General features: G+C 50.8%; 1 protein-coding gene across 1 annotated transcript in view; it reads right to left on the bottom strand.

Moving 5' to 3' along the window:
- Nucleotides 1-18,258, bottom strand: part of VAX2 (ventral anterior homeobox 2) — a 29,392-nt gene extending 11,134 nt beyond the window's left edge. Inside the window, exon 1 of the mRNA XM_039333926.1 lies at nucleotides 17,564-18,258. Coding sequence (XP_039189860.1) covers nucleotides 17,564-17,837 — 274 coding nt within the window. The 5' untranslated portion in view covers nucleotides 17,838-18,258. The remainder of the gene's footprint in view (nucleotides 1-17,563) is intronic.
- Nucleotides 18,259-18,797: the final 539 nt, after the last annotated feature.

Genomic DNA, 18,797 nt, shown 5'->3' with positions numbered 1-18,797 from the left:
CGAACTTAATTTGGAGTTGAAAGAAGAAAATGGGGTTAGGTGGATGGATCAGTCATGGGTTTATATAGTTACAATTAAAATAAAGATTTAACCTAGATAGGAGAAGCCATGATTCTGAGGATGCAGAAAGTAAGTTTGAAATTGAATTGCAGGGATAAATGTGGTGGGGGTTTTTTTGGTTTTTGGTTTTGCTAAGGTTGAGATTTACACTGTATTATCCTTCGAAAGAGAATTTTAATAAGATGATAGCATTTAACACCCAAGACATTGTCAAAAATGTAGAAAGGCGTTCGTGGGTTGGAAATGCAAAGAGGCCGTGTTTTATGGAATTGCAATAAAGCAAAGAAACATTCAGATCAGATTTTTACTTTCACTCGGAAGAGTCTTAAAATAAATATGAAATTGAAACTAGATGTTTTCATTTTTGGTTTGATCGATAAGGAACCCGAAAGAAAATTTGGTCCTTTTTTCTTCTGTATGATACCGGCGGCGAGAATTGTATACGCACAAAAATGGAGAGACGCGTGAATGGAAGAATGGATGATAAAGGCGATAGAATTAAGAGGTTTTGGGGGGGGGGTTGGATAATTTTAAATTGCTTTTCTATCTATCTTTTTATGTTCCACTAAACTTCCCAGAGTTGCTCTGTCAGGGAAAGGGGCAGCATATACTGTACATTTACTAGATAAATAAATAATGGAGAGGGCGAAACTGAACGTTTTAATTAAAGAATAACATTTATCCAGGATTGTTTTTACTTCTGGACTTTTTGCTTGAAACTGGAAAAAAATATATATGAAACTTTGATTCTAGATTTTTGATGGTGTTCTTCTTACAGAAATGGATCAAAATGTTTTGAAATGCAAAGCCAACGTTTGAGGTTGCATTTTTTTGCAATCTGCTATACAGAAAAAATCTCTCTCTCTCTCTCTCTCTCTTAGTTTTCTAACATTTGTTTTTTCCATAATTGTATCTTATAATAAAGCTTATTATTATAATAAGGAGAAGGAGATGGAAATGAAGGAGAAGGAGAAAGAAGGAGAAGGAGATGGAGATGAAGGAGGAGGAGAAAGAGAAAGAGAAGGAAAAGGAAAAAGAGGAGGAGGAGGAGGAGGAAGAGAAGAAGAAGAAGGAGGAGGAGAAGAAGAAGGAGGAGGAGGAAGAGGAGGAGGAGGAAGAGAAGAAGGAGGAGGAGGAGGAAGAGAAGAAGGAGGAGGAGAAGAAGAAGGAGGAGGAAGAGGAGGAGGAGGAGGAAGAGAAGAAGGAGGAGGAGGAGGAGGAATAGAAGAAGAAGGAGGAGGAGGAGGAAAAAGGATGAGAAAGGAGGAGGAGGAGGAGGAGGAGGAGAAAGGAGGAGGAGGAGAAGGAGAAGGAGGAGAAGGAGGAGAATGAGAAGGAAGACCCTCAAATGGGGACACTCCGATTACTGAGTGTGACAGGCCAAGGCCAGGGTGTTCCCCTCTGCCCTCCCCTTTTTGCACATCACGGGGCGGGGGGGGGGGGGAAGAGACCCTCCGATCAGGCAGAGCAGAGGAGGGGGGGTTGGCTTACTTCTCTGGGCTGCAGCCTTTGACCTCCTCCTCCCTCGGCTCTGCTTGGAATCTTCAGAGTTAAAAAATCTTGTGAAAGAGAGAAACTGACCGGAACCGAAACAGAGCCAAGGGAGGAGACAGTGCAGCCAGCTCAGTCTGGCAAAGGGGAGACTTGAGACTGCCCAGCTGCTAGTCAAGCCCTGCTTTCATTTGGGGGGGGGGTGGGGGGAGGGGCTTGAAACTCACAAACGCAGCCAAAGGGGGAGCATCAACAACGGGACACCCTCCTCGGATTGCAGGTGTGCCTCAACTTGCAAGCGTTCACTTAGCGACCGTTCACACTTATGACACGCCTCCCCAGAGCCCCTTATAGCCCAGTTTCAGAGTTCTGACGGGTGCCCCTCCCCCAGTCACATGACCACTTTTGGGGTTGCTTGGCAACCGGCCCATATGTACCGCCATTTGCCACAGGCCCCTGTCCCGTGACCAGCTTTTATTTATTTTCTGTTTTACTGATTGATTAAATTTTTAGGCTGTCCGTATCTCCGACGGGACGACCCTCGGTGGCCTACAGGTTATACCCAAGCAAGCACAGGCAGTCCCTGACTTATGGCCGATTCATTTAGTGACCGTTCAAAATGGCAACCACACCAAAAAAGAGGACTTACGACACTTTTTCCCACTTAACGACTGTTGTAGCACACACACACACACACACACCCCAGGGTCACGTGAACAAAATCCGGACGCTTTGGCCACTGATTCGCATTTATGACTGTCGCACGTCCCGGGGCGGGGGTGTCACGTGATCCCCTTTTGCGACCTTCCGACCCACCAAGTCAATGGAGGAAGGCTGGTTCGCTTTACGACCGTGTTACTAACTGAAAAGCTGCAGCGATTCACTTAAAGATTGTGGCAGGAACGGTCGTAAAGTGGGTCACAGTTCACTGAACAACCGTCTCGCTTAGCAACGGAAATTTTGGGATCAATTGTGGCTGTAAATCAAGAACAACCTGTAAGAAATTAAAAGATGGAAATATTAAAGCCAAAAAGAATAAAACAGGATTAAGAACGGCGCTTGAACCGAGGGCTGAGGGCGCTAAGAGGGGGACAAGGTGGGGATAAGGACCTTTATGACTTATTTTTAACCAGAAATTAGACTTTAATCCTGGTTTATCCCCATCAGGTACAACGGGAGTACCGGACAACTGCCGTGTTTGCTTAACGACCGTTGCAAAAAAAAAAAAAGCTTGTAAAATTGGGTAGGGCCATCTGGCGTCCTGCTTAAGCATCGGCAGGACTTAACGACGGTCGTCCCAGGTTTAGCGGCGGTCCCAACTGGAGGACGGCCTGGAGGCCGGGATGGAAAAGACGTTGCTGCATCTGAAGGAATGTAAAGACGAATTTCCTCAACTTACGACCACCAGGGAGCCCAAAATTTACATCGCTAAGTGAGACAGTCGTTAAGTAGTTTTGCCCCACTTTACGACCTGTCTGGCCACGGGGGTCAAGTCAATCACTGTGGTTGTTAAGCTAGTAACAACATCCCCCATTGAATCTGCTTGTCAGAATGTCGCAAAAGGACATCACGGGACCATAAACACACCACGAATGTGGGAACGAGATGATGCGAGTCGAATTGTCTGGTGTGATTGTGCCCTGTCCAACTGCCAGCAAGGCCCAGGGCCAGACCCCATTTTGACCCCCAACAATACAGCTGCCCTCTTGAGATGGGGGCGTGAGTCTAGCGGGCCTGAAGCCACATGTTGGAGATGCCCTGTATCAGGGGTCTTCAAACTTGGCCCTTTTATGACTTGTGGACTTCAACTCCCAGAATTCCTCAGCCAGCTTTGTCTGTTTTGTTGCTGGCTGAGGAATTCTGGGAGTTGAAGTCCACAAGTCATCAAAGGGCCAAGTTTGAAGACCCCTTGTCATAAGTGCGACAAAACAAAGCTGGCTGAGGAATTCTGGGAGTTGAAGTCCACAAGTCATAAAAGGGCCAAGTTTGAAGACCCCTGATCATAAGTGCGACAAAACAGACAAAGCTGGCTGAGGAATTCTGGGAGTTGAAGTCCACAAGTCATCAAAGGGCCAAGTTTGAAGACCCCTGTCCATGATTGGGCAACCATGCCAACTTTATGGCCTGTTAGTTTGAGAGATTGATTGAAACCAGTCAACCAGTCCTTTCCGTCTCTGTGCAAATTTTTCCTCTTCTTTGCCCCCCCCCCCCAGGGCTGTGAAGTGACCCTGCACCCCTGTCCTGGAGAAACAGCCCAGAGGAAGGGCTAAGACTCCAGAAAAAGGTGCAGAGAAGAGCAACAAAGGGAGAATGGAGGCTAAAATACACAAAGAATGCAGGAATATTATATATATATATAATGTTATATATTCAAGATGGACAGTATTTAATATTTGTTTGCTACATATATGTAGGGGTGTGGGTCTATATACATATGTTGTACATAGTATGTTTAGGTGTGTGTCCTGTATGTGTTTCACTTTGAGAGCGGGCAACCAAATTTCATTTTTGATGTGTGCCGTTGTGCCCACAGTAAAAAAAAATGATAATAAAGGTTATCTTGTATCTTATCTTATCTTATCTTATCTTATCTTATCTTACCTTACCTTACCTTACCTTACTTTATCATCTTAATTTTAATCTTAATCTTATCTTATCTTAATTGGGTATGGAATTGGGTTGCAGGAATTGGGTATGTCTAATCCAGTGGTTCTCAACCTGGGGGTCGGGACTCCATTTGGGGTCGAACGACCATTTCACGGGGGTCGCCAAACAACACAGTCCGCCATTTTTTTCCCCCCTTTTCCTTAGCTGTGCTCCTCCCTTTTATTCTATTGGCTTTTGAAAGCCAATAGAATAAACTCCCTTGAATAGAGTCTAATCCGATTGGCTTTCAAAAGCCAATAGGAATTGTCCAGGCTGTCTCTGCCCTGCTGAGCCCGCCAAAAGTCCCATTCTACAAACGGGACTGCACCAGTTGAGTAGTCCTCGACTTACGACCGGTTGAGTAGTCCTCGACTTACAACCGGTTGGGGGTTGTGGCATTAAAAAGGTTGAGAACCATTGGTCTAGTCTAATGGAAAGAAGACTAGAGGGGGCATGAAACCAATGTTCTAGTATTTGAGGGGTGGCTCCAAAGAAGAGGAGAAGGGGAGTCAAGCTCTTCTCCAAAGCGCCTGAAGAAGGCAAGAGGAGAAGAAACAGATGGAAACTCATCAAGGAGAAAAGCAACCTGGAATTAAGGAGAAACTTCCTAACAGTGAAGACCATTAACCAGTGGAACTCCTTGCCTCCAGAAGTGGTGGGTGCTCCAACACTGGAGGTTTTTAAGAAGAGATTGGACAAGCATTTGTCTCAAATGGTTTAGGGTCTCCTGCTTGAGCAGGGGGTTGGACTAGATGACCTCCAAGGTTCCTAGCGATCACTTCCAGACCCAGAAGCAGCTTCCCCCCCACCCCCCGCACCATTTGAAGGATGTTCATCCCAAAATGCACAGATAAAAATGGTCTGTGGAGATTCTGACCTGGAGATTCTGATAAACTATCTGGCATTTTTTTTTCTGCTAATATCTTCCACCATTATGAACTACCTGGTATTAAAATCCACTATTATTAGATCAAAGTCAATTTCATATAAAAAGAGCTTATAGTGTATTAGTGGAATTGGATTCAGAAACAGAATTAGTTAAAGATTGTATGGTTAAATGGGCTCAAAATTTTGATGAGCCGATTTTATTAGACATATGGGAGATGATTTGGGTGAGGAATGTTAAATTTCCTCAAGCTCAAAATTTACGAGAAAATTTTTACAAAATGTTTTATAGATGGCACCTTGATCCACAAAAGATGTCTCGTATGTATCCAAATGTGCAGCCCAAATGTTGGAGATGTGGTTGTTTGGATGCAACGTATTATCATATTTGGTGGTCATGTAGAAATATAAAGGCTTTTTGGATCAAGATTTGGTGGAATATTCAGAAGATTTTTAATAGAAGGATAAAATTTACACCACAATTGTTTTTGTTAGATATTATTGATGATTGTGATGGTAAAGAGATTATTTTAATGTTGAATTTAATTACAGCAGCAAGGTTGCTGATTGGGCAATACTGGAAGAAGGATCTCTTGCCTACTTTAGAAGAATGGTTTCTTAAAGTTTCTTATTTATCTGAAATGGCAAAAATTTCAGCTTATCCGAAAGATCAGTCACAAGAGAGAGATATTTTGGTGTGGAAAAGATGGGTGAATTTTATACAGAATAAATATGATATTAGAAAGTATTATTTAGCTTTTGAATAATGTATATTTAAGGGTAAGCTTTTGAATAACTTATGTATAAGGATGGTAATTTTTGTTTTTATGTACTGGAGTTAAAGTGTTTAAAATTTTGTTTTTTGGATGTATGTATAATTGTTTGATGTTCATTTAAGTTCTATGTTTTTTGTTGTTTTTAACACTGTATTCAGCTCTGGGAAGTAGGGGGGAGGGGGGGTTGGGAGGGGGGAGTATTTTATTGTAAAATTTTATAAACTCTCAATAAAAAAAAATCCACTATTATTAACTGCCCATTCTTATTACACATTATCTGCCATTATTACCTACTATGATTAACTCTCTGGTCCTGCATTATACCTTCGTAGTCGCCAAATGTCAACATTGGCTTGATGGCCCACAATCGGCCAGTCCATCATTCACCACAAATATTAATCGATATTCCGATTTTTACGCCTGTCTTTCCGCCACCGGGAGGGAGGCGGGTCCGAGGCGGAAGCCCCCCACCCCAGCCCTCAGCCGTTTCGAAAGCAAAACGGATTTTTGCACGCACGCACCCACAAACACACAGTGGCTCTCCTTGTCTGGATCCCCGATCTACCAAACCGGGGGAAATCTGGGTGGAAGGAGCAGGTGTTCCAGGGACGAATTTCTCCTCGGCTTTCTGATCTTGCGGTGGGGATCTAGTCCCGCCCCCTCGCCTTTTTAGCAGATCTGCAGAACCCAGCCGATCCCATGGCGCGGGGGGGGGCGGGGCGGGGGGGAGGTCTTTGCCCCTTAAATGCAAGCCAAAAGTGGAGCCCATTAGCCAGAAATCTGGAGAGCGTCGTTTGTGGCTGCGCTGGTCCCCGACCCAGCAACGGTTCCCACGTTACTAATACACTGGAATCCACCCGGGAATGAGAAACACACTTTCCGAATCACGTCCCGGAGCCTGGGGTGACGGTCCAAGCGAGAAAGGCCAGCCAAACGCTCCCAGTTTTACTTTTTAAAAATCTACCACGCTTCGCAATTTTAATCCTTGTGAAGCATCTCCCACCGGTGTGTTCCTGATTCGAATTCCCACATTATGGCAAGCAGGCTATGGGAATTGGTCTCCTGGTGGTCTCCCTTCCGAGGGCTTTTTCTCCTTTCACAACGCATCTCAGCAAAGTCTGCTTTACGCAACCGGCCGGGCCCGGGTGGAAGCGAAGAAGGAAGAATCCGCGTTTATCCATTTCAGATTTGAACAAAAAGGGTTTATCTTGGCTTCCTAAAGTTCCTAAAGCGTTTATTTGGTTACAGTATTTATCGTATTTATATGCCCCCCCCCCGACCCCAAATTTCACACCGAGGGACTCTGGACGAAAGGCAGCAATTTCCCTCGCAAGCCGGGGAGAGAGGCGAACTTCTCCAAGACAATAAAGCGCAAAACAGACCCGAAATCGGAGTGTGGCCGTTTGAATGCCGTGTAGCGAGACGCGTGTCGGACCGATTCGTAACTGCCGGCGGATCCTTTGCTTAGCATCTGGGCGTTTTTATTTTTTAAGTCCGTCGCGAGAGGCCTTCTTGTAAACCGTGCATCTTACAGGGCCGCGCGCGCGCACACACACACACACACACACACAGAGACGTGCATAAATCCTTCGTGGGGGGCGCGCGCCAATCTCTTTATCTAAAAAATATCAGACAATTCCTTGCACGTAAGCCCCCGAGTTACAAAACAACGCCTTTCAGAACGAAATAGCCAGGAAAATATCTCTCGTGCGCATTTACGCAGGGTTAATAGATAGACTCATATCACGCGCGCGCGTCCTGGAGTTTTATGAAATCTGATTTTATTTTTATTCCAACCGGGGGAGACGGAAAACAGCTCCCCCCCCCCGTTTCTAACGGCGGCACCCAATTTTGCGGAAACCTACGGTTGCAAATAACACACACCCACACACCCACACACCCACCAAAACGCTGTGTTGGCGATCTAGGCCGCCATTTATCAGCCATCAGAAATAAAATCCGCGATTGAAGAGTTCCTAATGAAATGTCAATCGCCATTTTAGAACAATCGCCACAGTTAGAAAAATTAACCAGTGGAACAACCTGCCTCCAGAAGCGGTGAATGCCCCAACACTGGAAGTTTTTAAGAAGAGACTGGACAGACATTTGTCCGAAATGGGATAGAGTTTCCTACCTGAGGGGGGGTTGGACTAGATGACCTCCAAGGTCCCAACTTTATTATTACTATTATTATTATTATTATTATTATTATTATTATTATTATTATTATTAATCATCGCACAGTCAGCCAGATGTTCAGACTGGATTTGGCATTTTGTCTACCTATCGAGTCCTTACCCAGGACCTGGGATAGGCAGATGTGGATGTTTGATGGTATTACAGGTATCGTCGCAGGATGGAAGCAGTTCCTAATAAGGCCGCCTTTTGCAATTAACTAATAGCGAATTTGTCAATGCCGATGGTGTTCAAGGGGTGCTCCAGTTGTTTTGGGATTGCACCCAAGGCACCTATTACTATTAGTACTACCCTTGCTTGCCTTTGCCACCGTCTTTCTATTTCTATTTGTAGGTCTTTGTATTTTGTTATCTTCTCCAATTCTTCCTCGTCTCTTCTGCTGTCTCCAGGCACTGCCACGTCCACTATCCAGACTTTTTGATCTTTCTTATCGACAATTGTTAAGTCTGGGGTGTTATGTTGCAGGTGCTTGTCTGTTCGAATTCTGAAGTCCCAGAGCAGTTTAATTTTATCATTTTCTATGACTTTCTCTATTTTATGACTTCCAAGATCCCTTCCAACTTTATTATTATTATTATTATTATTATTATTATTATTATTATTATTATTATTATTATTATTATTATTATTATTATTATTATTATCGCCAAAGGTCGGGGCGGGAGGGAGGTCGGGGGGAGAGGCAGGCTAAAAAAGAGAGCCCCCTTCCCCCCCACCTACGCCCGTCTTCGCCCTGCAATATTTCCTCGCTAGCTAAACGAAATAAATAAAATAAATAAGATATCCCCGCGCGCGCATCTATATTAATAATGTAAGAAGATCAACCGTCGAGAAGGAAAGGGTACGAAGGAAGAAAAACAGATGGAACAACTCTTTGCATTTAAGTGAAAGGGGAATCCACGCTCCGAGCCCCCCCCCCACCCCCAGTTTGGGGTCGATTCACGCTTTTTAAAGAAAATTTCTCCGGAGCCGAAAGCCTTCCAGCACCGCTGCGGTTCCGCCGAATCTCCCGGCGGTTACGCTTTGGAAAAATAAAGGGTACCTTAGAACGGTGAGCCTTTTGTCGGAGAGAAAATACACCCCCAAATTCTCACTGACCCCTGGATGTCGAATGTGAGTGGGACTTGTTTTTATTTTGCCCCGCTCCCTGGCAATAAACCGTGCAGCGAAATTTAATAAATAACGAATAAATAAATTTAATAAATAACGACTAAATAAATTTAATAAATAACGACTAAATAAATGTAATAAATAACGAATAAATAAACGGGAGCTGCCATTCTCGCTTCGTTCAGCTCCGAGCTGCAAGTGGCGGCGGGATCTCAAAGGAGAGCAGGCTCCCCACGTGGGAAGGACCGCAGCGGGAAGGTCTCTTGCACAAGCCTTTGTGGGGCTCCGGAGGACCCCAGGCGGGTGGCTGCAGCTGGGACGGTCGGCCTTAGGGTGGTTCCTACTGGGCACCAGACGCCGCACCTCATTGTTGTCTTCTTTTCTGCCAGGGATGGAGGGAGGGAGGGAGGGAGGGAGGGAGGAAGGATGGATGGAAGGAAGGAAGGAAGGAAGGAAGGAAGGAAGGAAGGAAGGAAGGAAGGAAGGAAGGAAGGAAGGAAATATTAGAGGGAGGGAGGGAGGGAGGGAAGGAAGGAAGGAAAGGAAGATGGAAAAATTATAATTAAAGGAAGGAAGAGAGGGAGGGAGGAAGAAGGAATTAGAGGAAGGGAGGGAAGGAGGGAAGGAAAGGAAAATGGAAAAATTATAATTAAAGGGAGGAAGGAAGGAAGGAAGGAAGGAAGGAAGGAAGGAAGGAAGGAGAAAATATTAGAGGGAGGGAGGGAAGGAAAGGAAGATGGAAAAATTATAATTAAAGGAAGGAAGAGAGGGAGGGAGGAAGGAACAGGGAGGAAGAAGGAAATATTAGAGGAAGGGAGGGAGGGAGGGAAGGAAAGGAAGATGGAAAAATTATAATTAAAGGGAGGGAAGGAAGGAAGGAAGGAAAGGAGAAAAGGAGGGAGGGAGCAACGGAGGAGAAGGAAAAATTATTAGAGGGAGGGAGGGAAAAAAAGATGGAAAAATTTATAATGGAAGGAAGGAAGGAAATATTATTAGAGGGAGGGAGGGAAGGAAAGGAAGATGGAAAAATTATAATTAGAGGGAGGGAGGGAAGGAAAGAAAGAAGGAAGGGAGAGAAGGAGGGAGGGAGCAACGGAGGAAAAGGAAAAATTATTAGAGGGAGGGAGGGAGGGAAAGAAAGATGGAAACATTTATAATGGAAGGAAGGAAGGAGGGAGGGAGGGAAGGAAGGAGGGAGGGAGGGAAGAAAGGAAGGAAGGGAGGAAGGAAGGAAACGCCAAGACAGAAAAGGGTGGGGTCCTGAAGACAATTGCCGATTTTTAGCACCTCCTGCTTCGGCTTCTCGGGGGAGGGGGTCCCGGGAGAGGCCGAGCGGGGTCGGAACCCACCCATCCGCCCCCAAGAGAAGCGCCCGTCAGAAGGGCAGAGGAGGCCCGGCCGGCCGGCGGGCGGGGGGGGGGGAGCGACAGCTGGGAATTCGGCCCAGCCGAGGCGGCCTCGCAGGGTGGGGGGGGCGTCGGGCCCGCGTCCCAGCCCGCAAGAGCGGCGCGGATTGGAGACCCTCGCGGCGGGTCCGCCCTCCCCTCCCCCCTCCGCTTCGCCTTTGTTCCTGCCGGGCCTTTGCGGGGAAACGGAGGCGGCGGGGGGGGGGCGCTTCGGCTCCAAGGGGTCCCCCCCCCGCCGAGCCCTCCGCCGAGGCCCGGGCAGCGACTGGGCGTGCGGGGGTCTGGGGGGGGGGTGTGTCCCAGCCAGGCTCCTTCTCGGGGTGTCGGTCTGCGGGAAGGCAGGCCCGGCCACTCGCCTTCCTTTCCGCCAGTGGGGAAAGGCCCCCCCGTTCTCGGGGGGGGGACGCCCAGGGCCGCCGCCTCGCGGGGTCCCCGCGCTCTCTAGGGGGTCTTCTTTAAAAGAAAAGAAAAGAAAATTCGAACGCAGCCCAATTCCCCGCCGAGCCCCCCCCCCGCGCCCTTCTCCGAACCGCCCCGGCGATGAAAACGTACCGAAAGGATCTGCGATTTCCCCAACCCGCAGATTCGGGGCCAGATCCGGCAGGGTCCATTTTTTAAGCTCCAGGTTGCTCGCTGTGGCTCCCCAGCGCGGCTTCGTCTGGGTCGCCCCCTCCGTTTCCCCCTCGATTTGTGGCGAGCGACTGGGGGCTTTTGGCCAGAAGCAGCTTACAATGGCTCCTTCTCTGTCTCTCTCCTTCCCCTGCTCCTTTTTCTCCTTCCCCTGCTCCTTCCCCTGCTCCTTTTTCTCCTTCCCCTGCTCCTTCCCCTTCTCTTTCTCCTTCTCCTTCATCTCCTTCCCCCGCTCCTTCTTTCTCCATCTCCTTCTCCTTCATTCCCATCACCTTCTCCTTCCCCGGCTCCTTCTCCATCTCCTTCCCCTGCTCCTTCTCTTTCTCCTTCTCCTTCATCTCCATCTCCTTCCCCTGCTCCTTCTTTCTCCATCTCCATCTCCTCTTTCATTTCCATCTCCTCCTTCCCCTGCTCCTTCTCCTCCTTCCATCCCTCCTCCTCCTCCTCGTTCGGCCTGCTCGTCTTCCCCCCCCCCCCCAAGCCAGAGAGAGAAAGAGAGAGACACCCCATTCACCTTGGAAAAATCCCTCAGCAGCCTTCACCCCAGCCTTGGGCCTTCGCCCCCAAACCGAAGCCGCTGGTCTTTAGCCAGCCACGGCCTCGGGCCTTCAAGGAAGCCCATCCCGGGGGGGGGGGGATGCCCGACAAAAGACGCCCCTGCAGGCCGAGGAGGGCGCAGGCAGCGCCTCGGAAACGGGGCAGCGCTGGAGAGCCGGAGAAAGAACGAGGAATGGGGAGGGAGATGTGGGAAGAGGGAACTTCCAGAAGCATTTCCAAAGAGGAAGGAAGGAAGGGGCGGAGGAGTTTTTTTGGGGGGGGAGGGAAAGCCGAAGAGATTTGGGGCTGCAGAAAAGAGAAACTAGAACAAAAACTGCTTCCCCCCCCCCATGCATTGGTTACGAGTTTGCTTGCTTCCCGGTTTAATTTAGGATATTTTTTTGACCTTTAAAACTTTGGGGAGGGAGTTTATCCAGGAGGCGCCTTCTCCCCGATTATTTGACCCCCTCCTTCGGATCCAGAACACCTTATGGGGTCCCATCCTTTAGGAAACGACCCTTTCCAGGCGGGTGGGCCTTCTCTCTGCTGGGGTGCCTGCTCTGTCTCCCCCCCTCTCAAATGAGGCTGTTTTCTCATCCCTTTTGACTTTCCCATGATCCCTCCAAACCTGGTTAGGCCATCCGGCCTGTGGACCACCCCAGAGAAGTGGGGAACTGTTGGCCATGATTTAAAACAATTAGTTTAACCATAATTACCGTGTTGTTTCCTATGAGAATGAGAACTCTTTATTGGCCAACTGGGGTTGGAACGCACAAAGAAATTGGTCTCCGGTGCGTAAGCTCTCAGTGGACCTACAAGCATGGTTATAATCAACATAAAAATACATTCGCCATAAAATCGTTAAGAGCTACTTAGTTTTAACTTTGCCGTGCGCCACTGAGAGTCGTTGGCCGGGAGGTGGGCAGCTTATATAAGTCTGAGGATTTTTTAAAAAATATAAAAATATCGAAAATAAATTGGGTAAAGACAGGAGGGGTCGTCACCCACGCCAGGGACTATAAGGGAAGGCTGCACGTGGGCTCGCGTGTGGGTCTCCTGGCAAACGCCCGCGCCAAAGCCTCGTTGGGTCCAACCAAACCCGTGCAAAAAATCTCCAGCGATCCCCCGAAAACCACCGGATCGAAAGGCCGACGCGCCTGATCTCCGGACGGTTCCCCCCCCCCACCCAGGCAAACGGCTCCAAGATTTCAACCGCGAAACGCGGCGAAAGAATCAAACCGAATTGTCGACTACGTGTTTCTTTCAAATTCACTAAAGATATTGTATTGTTTAATAATATTGACTTGTTTATATTATTAGGTTTATTTTTAATTTGTTGATACCTATGTTAAAGCGCATTATGGACTTGGTTATTTATATAGTTGGTTAATGTTAGTTAGAGTTTGATTATTATATTTGTAACCCTGTACTCAGCTCTGGGGAGAGGGGGGGGATTAAGGTGGGTAGGTTTTGGGGTGTATACTGTAATTTTTATAAAACTTTTCAATTAAAAAAAATTCACTAAAGACGCTTCGTTTGTTTTCTGGGGAGGCCTGGGAGGAATAAATAATGGGGCAGCGGGCTGGGGGAGTTGCAAATACGGCCCAGGCGACACATTTTGGGGGGAAGGGGAAGCAGGAAAGGTCTGGTGGAAAAAAAATCCAAACAAGCTCGGTCCAGTTTCTAGGCGGGGGGGGGGGGAAACCAGGCCTTTAGGTCCGAGTAGGCGCCTTCACAGTTGCAATGTATGGCCGTGAAAGTTGGACCCTAAGAAAGGCCGAGCGCCAAAGAATGGAGGCCTTGGAACTCTGGTGCTGGAGAAGACTCCTGTGAGTCCCTTGGACTGCAAGGCGATCAAACCGGTCAGTCCTAGAATAGATCAACCCCGACTGCTCTTGAGAAGGCCAGATCCTGAAGGTGAAACTCAAGTCCTTTGGCCACCTAATGAGAAGGAAGGACTCCCTGGAGAAGGGCCTAATGCTGGGAAAGATGGAGGGCAAGAGAAGAAGGGGACGACAGAGAATGAGATGGCTGGAGGGAGTCACTGAAGCAGGAGGCGTGAGCTTCAATGGACTCCAGAAGATGGTAGAGGACAGGAAGGCCTGGAGGAACGTTGTCCATGGGGTCGCGATGGGTCGGACACGACTTCGCAACTAACAACAACAACAACAAGGCACCTTCATGAGGGCGACGGAGGAAAGGGAGGGAGAGGCGCGGGCAGACGGAGCCACGGAAAGAGGCCTCGTTGGAAGGAGCGCGGACAGGCCTGGCTCCGGGGGTCCCCTCCGTCGCTTTCTCTCCAGCCCACCCACCCCCGGTCCGCAGCCTTGGAGGGGAAGAGAAGGAAAAGCCGGACCCTGGACTGCCTCCCCTTCCCCAATTCCGAGGGGGAAACAGAAGAGAAACGGAAGGGGCCTTCTGGCGCTGGGAAACGGTGGAGGAGCCCCCGTTTCGGCCGCTTTCCTTTGCACAACACCCGAGAGCAACGGTTTTGCACACAAAGGGACAAGACGGAGAGCCTCTATTTCGTATTATAGCTGAGCAGCTAATAAATACTACTACTAATAGTAGAGAATTGTTACTTCAAGGATTAGTAATAACTAATAGCATACTAGCTATTATACTAGAATGGAATGGAATGTTGTTGTTAGTTGCAAAGTCGTGTCCGACCCCAACGTTCCTCCAAGCCTTCCTGTCCTCTACCATCTTCTGGAGTGGAACAGAACAGAACAGAACAGAACAGAATAAATGTTAGAAAATAATAGAATAGAATAGAATAGAATAGAATAGAATAGAATAGAATAGAATAGAATAGAATAGAATAGAATAGAATAAATATTGGAAAATAGAATAGAATAGAATAGAATAGAATAGAATAGAATAGAATAGAATAGAATAAATATTGGAGAATAGAATAGAATAGAATAGAATAGAATAGAATAGAATAGAATAGAATAGAATAGAATAAATATTGGATAATAGAATAGAATAGAATAGAATAAATATTGGAAAATAGAATAGAATAGAATAGAATAGAATAGAATAGAATAGAATAAATATTGGAGAATAGAATAGAGTAGAATAGAATAGCAACTTTATTGTCACTTTGAATGTACAATAATCAGCATACATTAAAATGAAATTTCGTTGCATACAGCTCTCAAAGAGTCACCACCTTCTATATACACTACGTAAACACTACAACTATTAACTATTTAGTACTACGCTAATATTACTACTAGTAGTAATAATTCACTTCGGGTGACTCCTTGCCTTCCCTTCCTATGACAGACAGCTAACAAACACTACTAGTAGAGAATTATTACTACTAGCATTAGTAAGAATAGCATACTATTGTACTAGAACTATTAGCTATATTATGACTTCAACATTACTACTACTAGTAGTGATAATTCCCTTTCAGTGGCGCCTTTCCTTTCCTTCGTATGGCAGTTGGGCAGTTAATAAATACTACTACTCCTAGAGAATTATTACTAGTAGCGTTACTACTAGTAGTAATAATTCTCTTCCGTCCCCTCCTTGCCCTTTAACCGGCACTCCACCCATAAAGGGCATATTTTAGCCCCTCCGTTTTCCAGGATTTCTTTCTCCAACAGGGTGTAACGTAAGAGGTCCCAAATTCACCTTCGCATTTGTAAGCGACCCCCCCCTCCCGGGTAAATAGCCCACTGAAATAGAGCTTGCAGTTTGGGGGTGTCCGAAAAGGGCAATTCAGACGCTTCTGGGCCTGAGCAGCAGAGACCCCCCCCATTTGGACCTTGGCGGCCCTTTGGGTCACTTGTAACAATTGCTGGGCTCCAGCCAACAGCCCCTCCGATCGCCGCTGCCCCCCCCCCCGGAATTTCACCCGAGAACCGAAGGGGGGGGAAGAGCGAAGTCAGCCCCGTTCCCCACCGGAAGGGTTGAGCTGGGTAAACTCCCCCCCCAGGCGCCCCAAAGGCTGGGTCAGTCTCCCCTCCGAGATTCATCAACTTGGGGGGGAGATTTCACGGCGAGGACACCCCCCCACACACACACCCTGATCGCAGCGCACAACCTCGGCCAAGTAATCTGGGGAAGGCGGCAGGGGTCTCCTAAGGGGTCCCACGGCAAATCGCCCGAGCCGGTACGGAAAGGGAAGGACGCGGGGGGGGGGCGCGGTCCGGCCACACCAAGCGCAGGGCCCGGTATGGGTTCTGAAGTTGACAGGACGCGGAACCCTCCCCCCCCCCAGGTGAAGGAACCCTCTGGGCCTGGGAGAGGGTCGCCACGGGGAACCCAGAGCCCCTCCTCCAAGAGACCTCCCTCCCCCTCCTCCTCCCCTTCCCCCCCCGCCAGATCCAAGCCATTCTTCTTGAGGTGTCTGCCCCGCCCCGCTTCTCCCCCCCCCTTTTCTCCGAGGCTGTTCCGCAATCACATCCTCCACCGAACCGGCTCGCCGACCCAGCTGGGGGGGGGCTGACTGGCAAAGCCCCTTCGCTGATACCAGCGCCCCCCCCTCTCTCTCCTGCCCACCTCCCGCGAGCTGGTCTACGGGACTCCCGTTTCCATCCTTCCCAGCCAAGCCCCCCCCCTCCCGTCTGCTGGGGATGATGGGGAGCGTGGCGCAAAGATTTCCCAAAGGCGGCGGCTTGCCAAAGGCGATTTCAACCCGGAGGGGGGGGGAGAAGGGGCATATGACCTGGGCGGGGGGGGTGTTTCTCTTGGTGAAGACCAAGCGATGGGGGGGGAAGAAGAACCCCGCGCTGGGGTCTCTGAGCTCCGCGGTGACGCCGTTTCCCTGCGACGAGGCTGGTGGCGGGGACGCGCGCGCGCTCACGCCCCGTTTCCCCCCCCCCCAAGAAGGCCGGGCAGCTTGGGGGGGGAGCAGATGTGGGCAAGAGCGATTCTCCCCAATCGCCCCCCCCCTTAATTGCCGGACTGCAAAGACGACCCAACACAATTTGGCCTTTCACCCCCTGGAGGTCTTCCAGCCTCATTTACACACACACACACACACACAGGTACACACACACACCAATATAAACAAATACACACGCACAGACGCGCGCGAGAAAAATCTTCGCCTGAGCTCCGTCTCCATTCCTCTTCTCTCCCCCCCCCCGCCCCAGCATCCAAAATGCACCAGCAGAAATCCAGCCGGTGCGTGGAAGTGGGGGCTGGGGGGAGGGGGGAGGGGCAGGCGACCGAAAAGGGACCCGGGGGGGGGGCACGAGGGCGGCTAAGCGGGAGCCCGGGAAGAAGGACCAGGCGCCGGGCCCGAAAAGGCAGCTGCCTCGGAGAAGGGAGCGCAGCCAGTTCGAGACCCCCAATTGCTGGGGGGGGGGAGCGGGAGGGAGCGACAGGGGGCAAGGAAGCCCCCAAGGGGAACCCGGAATCCGAGGGGGCTGAAAGAGGGGCGCGCGCCGGGGGGGGGAGAGCTCACTAGGGTCGCAAAGACCGGCCACGTTTGGCTGGAAAACGCGAGCGGTTAGGTGGGGCGGGGGCAGGGAGCGCCCTGTTTTGGAGGGTCTTTGGGCGAGGGGGGGGCAGAAAAAGTCGAGAAGGCGCTGCTGTGTGTGTGGGGGGGAATGTCTACAAACGCCCTCCTACCTCTGGAATTGCTAGGCTGGGAGCCTCCGAAACGGAGGAAGTTAACGCGGGGAGCTCAGAATCAGAATAAACCTGGAAGGGACCTTGGAGGTCGTCTAGTCCAGCCCCCGCCCACCCCACCCACCCCCCGCTCGAGCAGGAGAGCCTCTACCGTTTCAGACAGGTGGCTGCCCAGCCTCTTCTTCAAAGCCACCAGGGATGGCGCGCCCTCGTCGACCCGCGCGGCCCCCTTACCTCGCACCAAGATCCGGCGGCAGTAATCCGTTTCGCCCGCGGGAGAGTGGCTGCCGCTCTCCGGGGTGGGCTCTTGGGAAGGGGCGCTGGAAGCCGACGTCCCCGCCGCCAGGTCCTGGAGCTCCCCTCCTCCTCCTCCTCCTCCTCCTCCTCCTCCTCCTCCCTTGGCGCTCTCCTTGCCCCGCGCCCGCTCGGAGGCTGCCCCGGGCTGGCCCCGGGGTAGGGCGCGTCTGCCAGAGCCGCTGCCCGCCTCGCTCAAGCCGGGGTGGAACATGGGCGCTTTCTCCGCAGACCCCCTTCTTCCTGCCGGCTACTTTGGCTGGCCCGCAGGGGAGCGGGAAGTCCAGGGGGGCGGCATGGGGCCCGGCGAAGCTCGGCCAGGGTTCCCGCTCTGGAGGCCTCCGGCTGCCCCGGATCCAAGCGACCCCCCCCCCGAGGTCCCGGAGCCGCCTCTCCTTAGAAGCCCCCGCTGCGTGGAGAAGCTGCAGGAATCCTGGCGGCGGCGGGGGAGCGAGAAGCGCGGCGGGTCCGACCCCCTGCGAGACTCTCAGCCATGCCTGGCCCCCCCCCGCCGGGCCGGTGCGGCGGGTCAAACGTCTCCCGTCCCGCCGGCCGGAGGGCGCGCTCCTCCCGTCTCCATCCCCGCGCTGCGCCCCTGCCAGCTGCGCACCGTCTCCCTCTGATGAGCGAAGGGCGAGCGGGCGAGCGCAGCCAGCAAGCCCTGCCTTCCCCCCCCCCGCCCCGCCCGCCCCCGCCCCCGCCCCCGCCAGCCCGGCTTGGACCATCCCCGGCTCCAGGAGACCCCGGCCGCGGGGGGGGGAGGGAGGGAGGGGGGAGAATCTGGTCCAGAGTCCTCCCCAGCACCGCCCCTGCAGCTCGGTCCGCCTGCGCTGAGCCAGCCTCCCCCTCCCTGAAGCTGGGGGCGGGGGAGGGGTGGGAAACGAGATATGCGCGCAGGGGGGGGGCGCGGGGGGCTACACCCCCCGCACGTAATTTCCTGCTCGCGGGGCCTGCCCGGTTCCTTCGTTGGCGAACAAAGAAAGGCCGGGGGGGGGGCCGCAACACCCGGTCAGAGCAGCGCTGGAGGAGCGGGATGGTTGCCCCCCTTCCCCCCCCCCGGCCCGTTTTCCGCTGTTCGGGGATGCAGGCCAGGAAGCGCCTCCTGGGGGTTGATTCCTTCCCTTCCCTTCCCTCCCTTTCTCCCTTTCTCCTTCTCCTTCTCCTTCTTTCTCTC

Source organism: Crotalus tigris, unplaced genomic scaffold (genome assembly GCF_016545835.1).
Source record: "Crotalus tigris isolate CLP2741 ecotype Arizona unplaced genomic scaffold, ASM1654583v1 scf7180000024513.1755786, whole genome shotgun sequence".
Lineage (NCBI taxonomy): Eukaryota > Metazoa > Chordata > Lepidosauria > Squamata > Viperidae > Crotalus > Crotalus tigris.
Note: the sequence above shows the minus strand (reverse complement) of the source record. Positions and strands in the feature narration are given on the sequence as shown.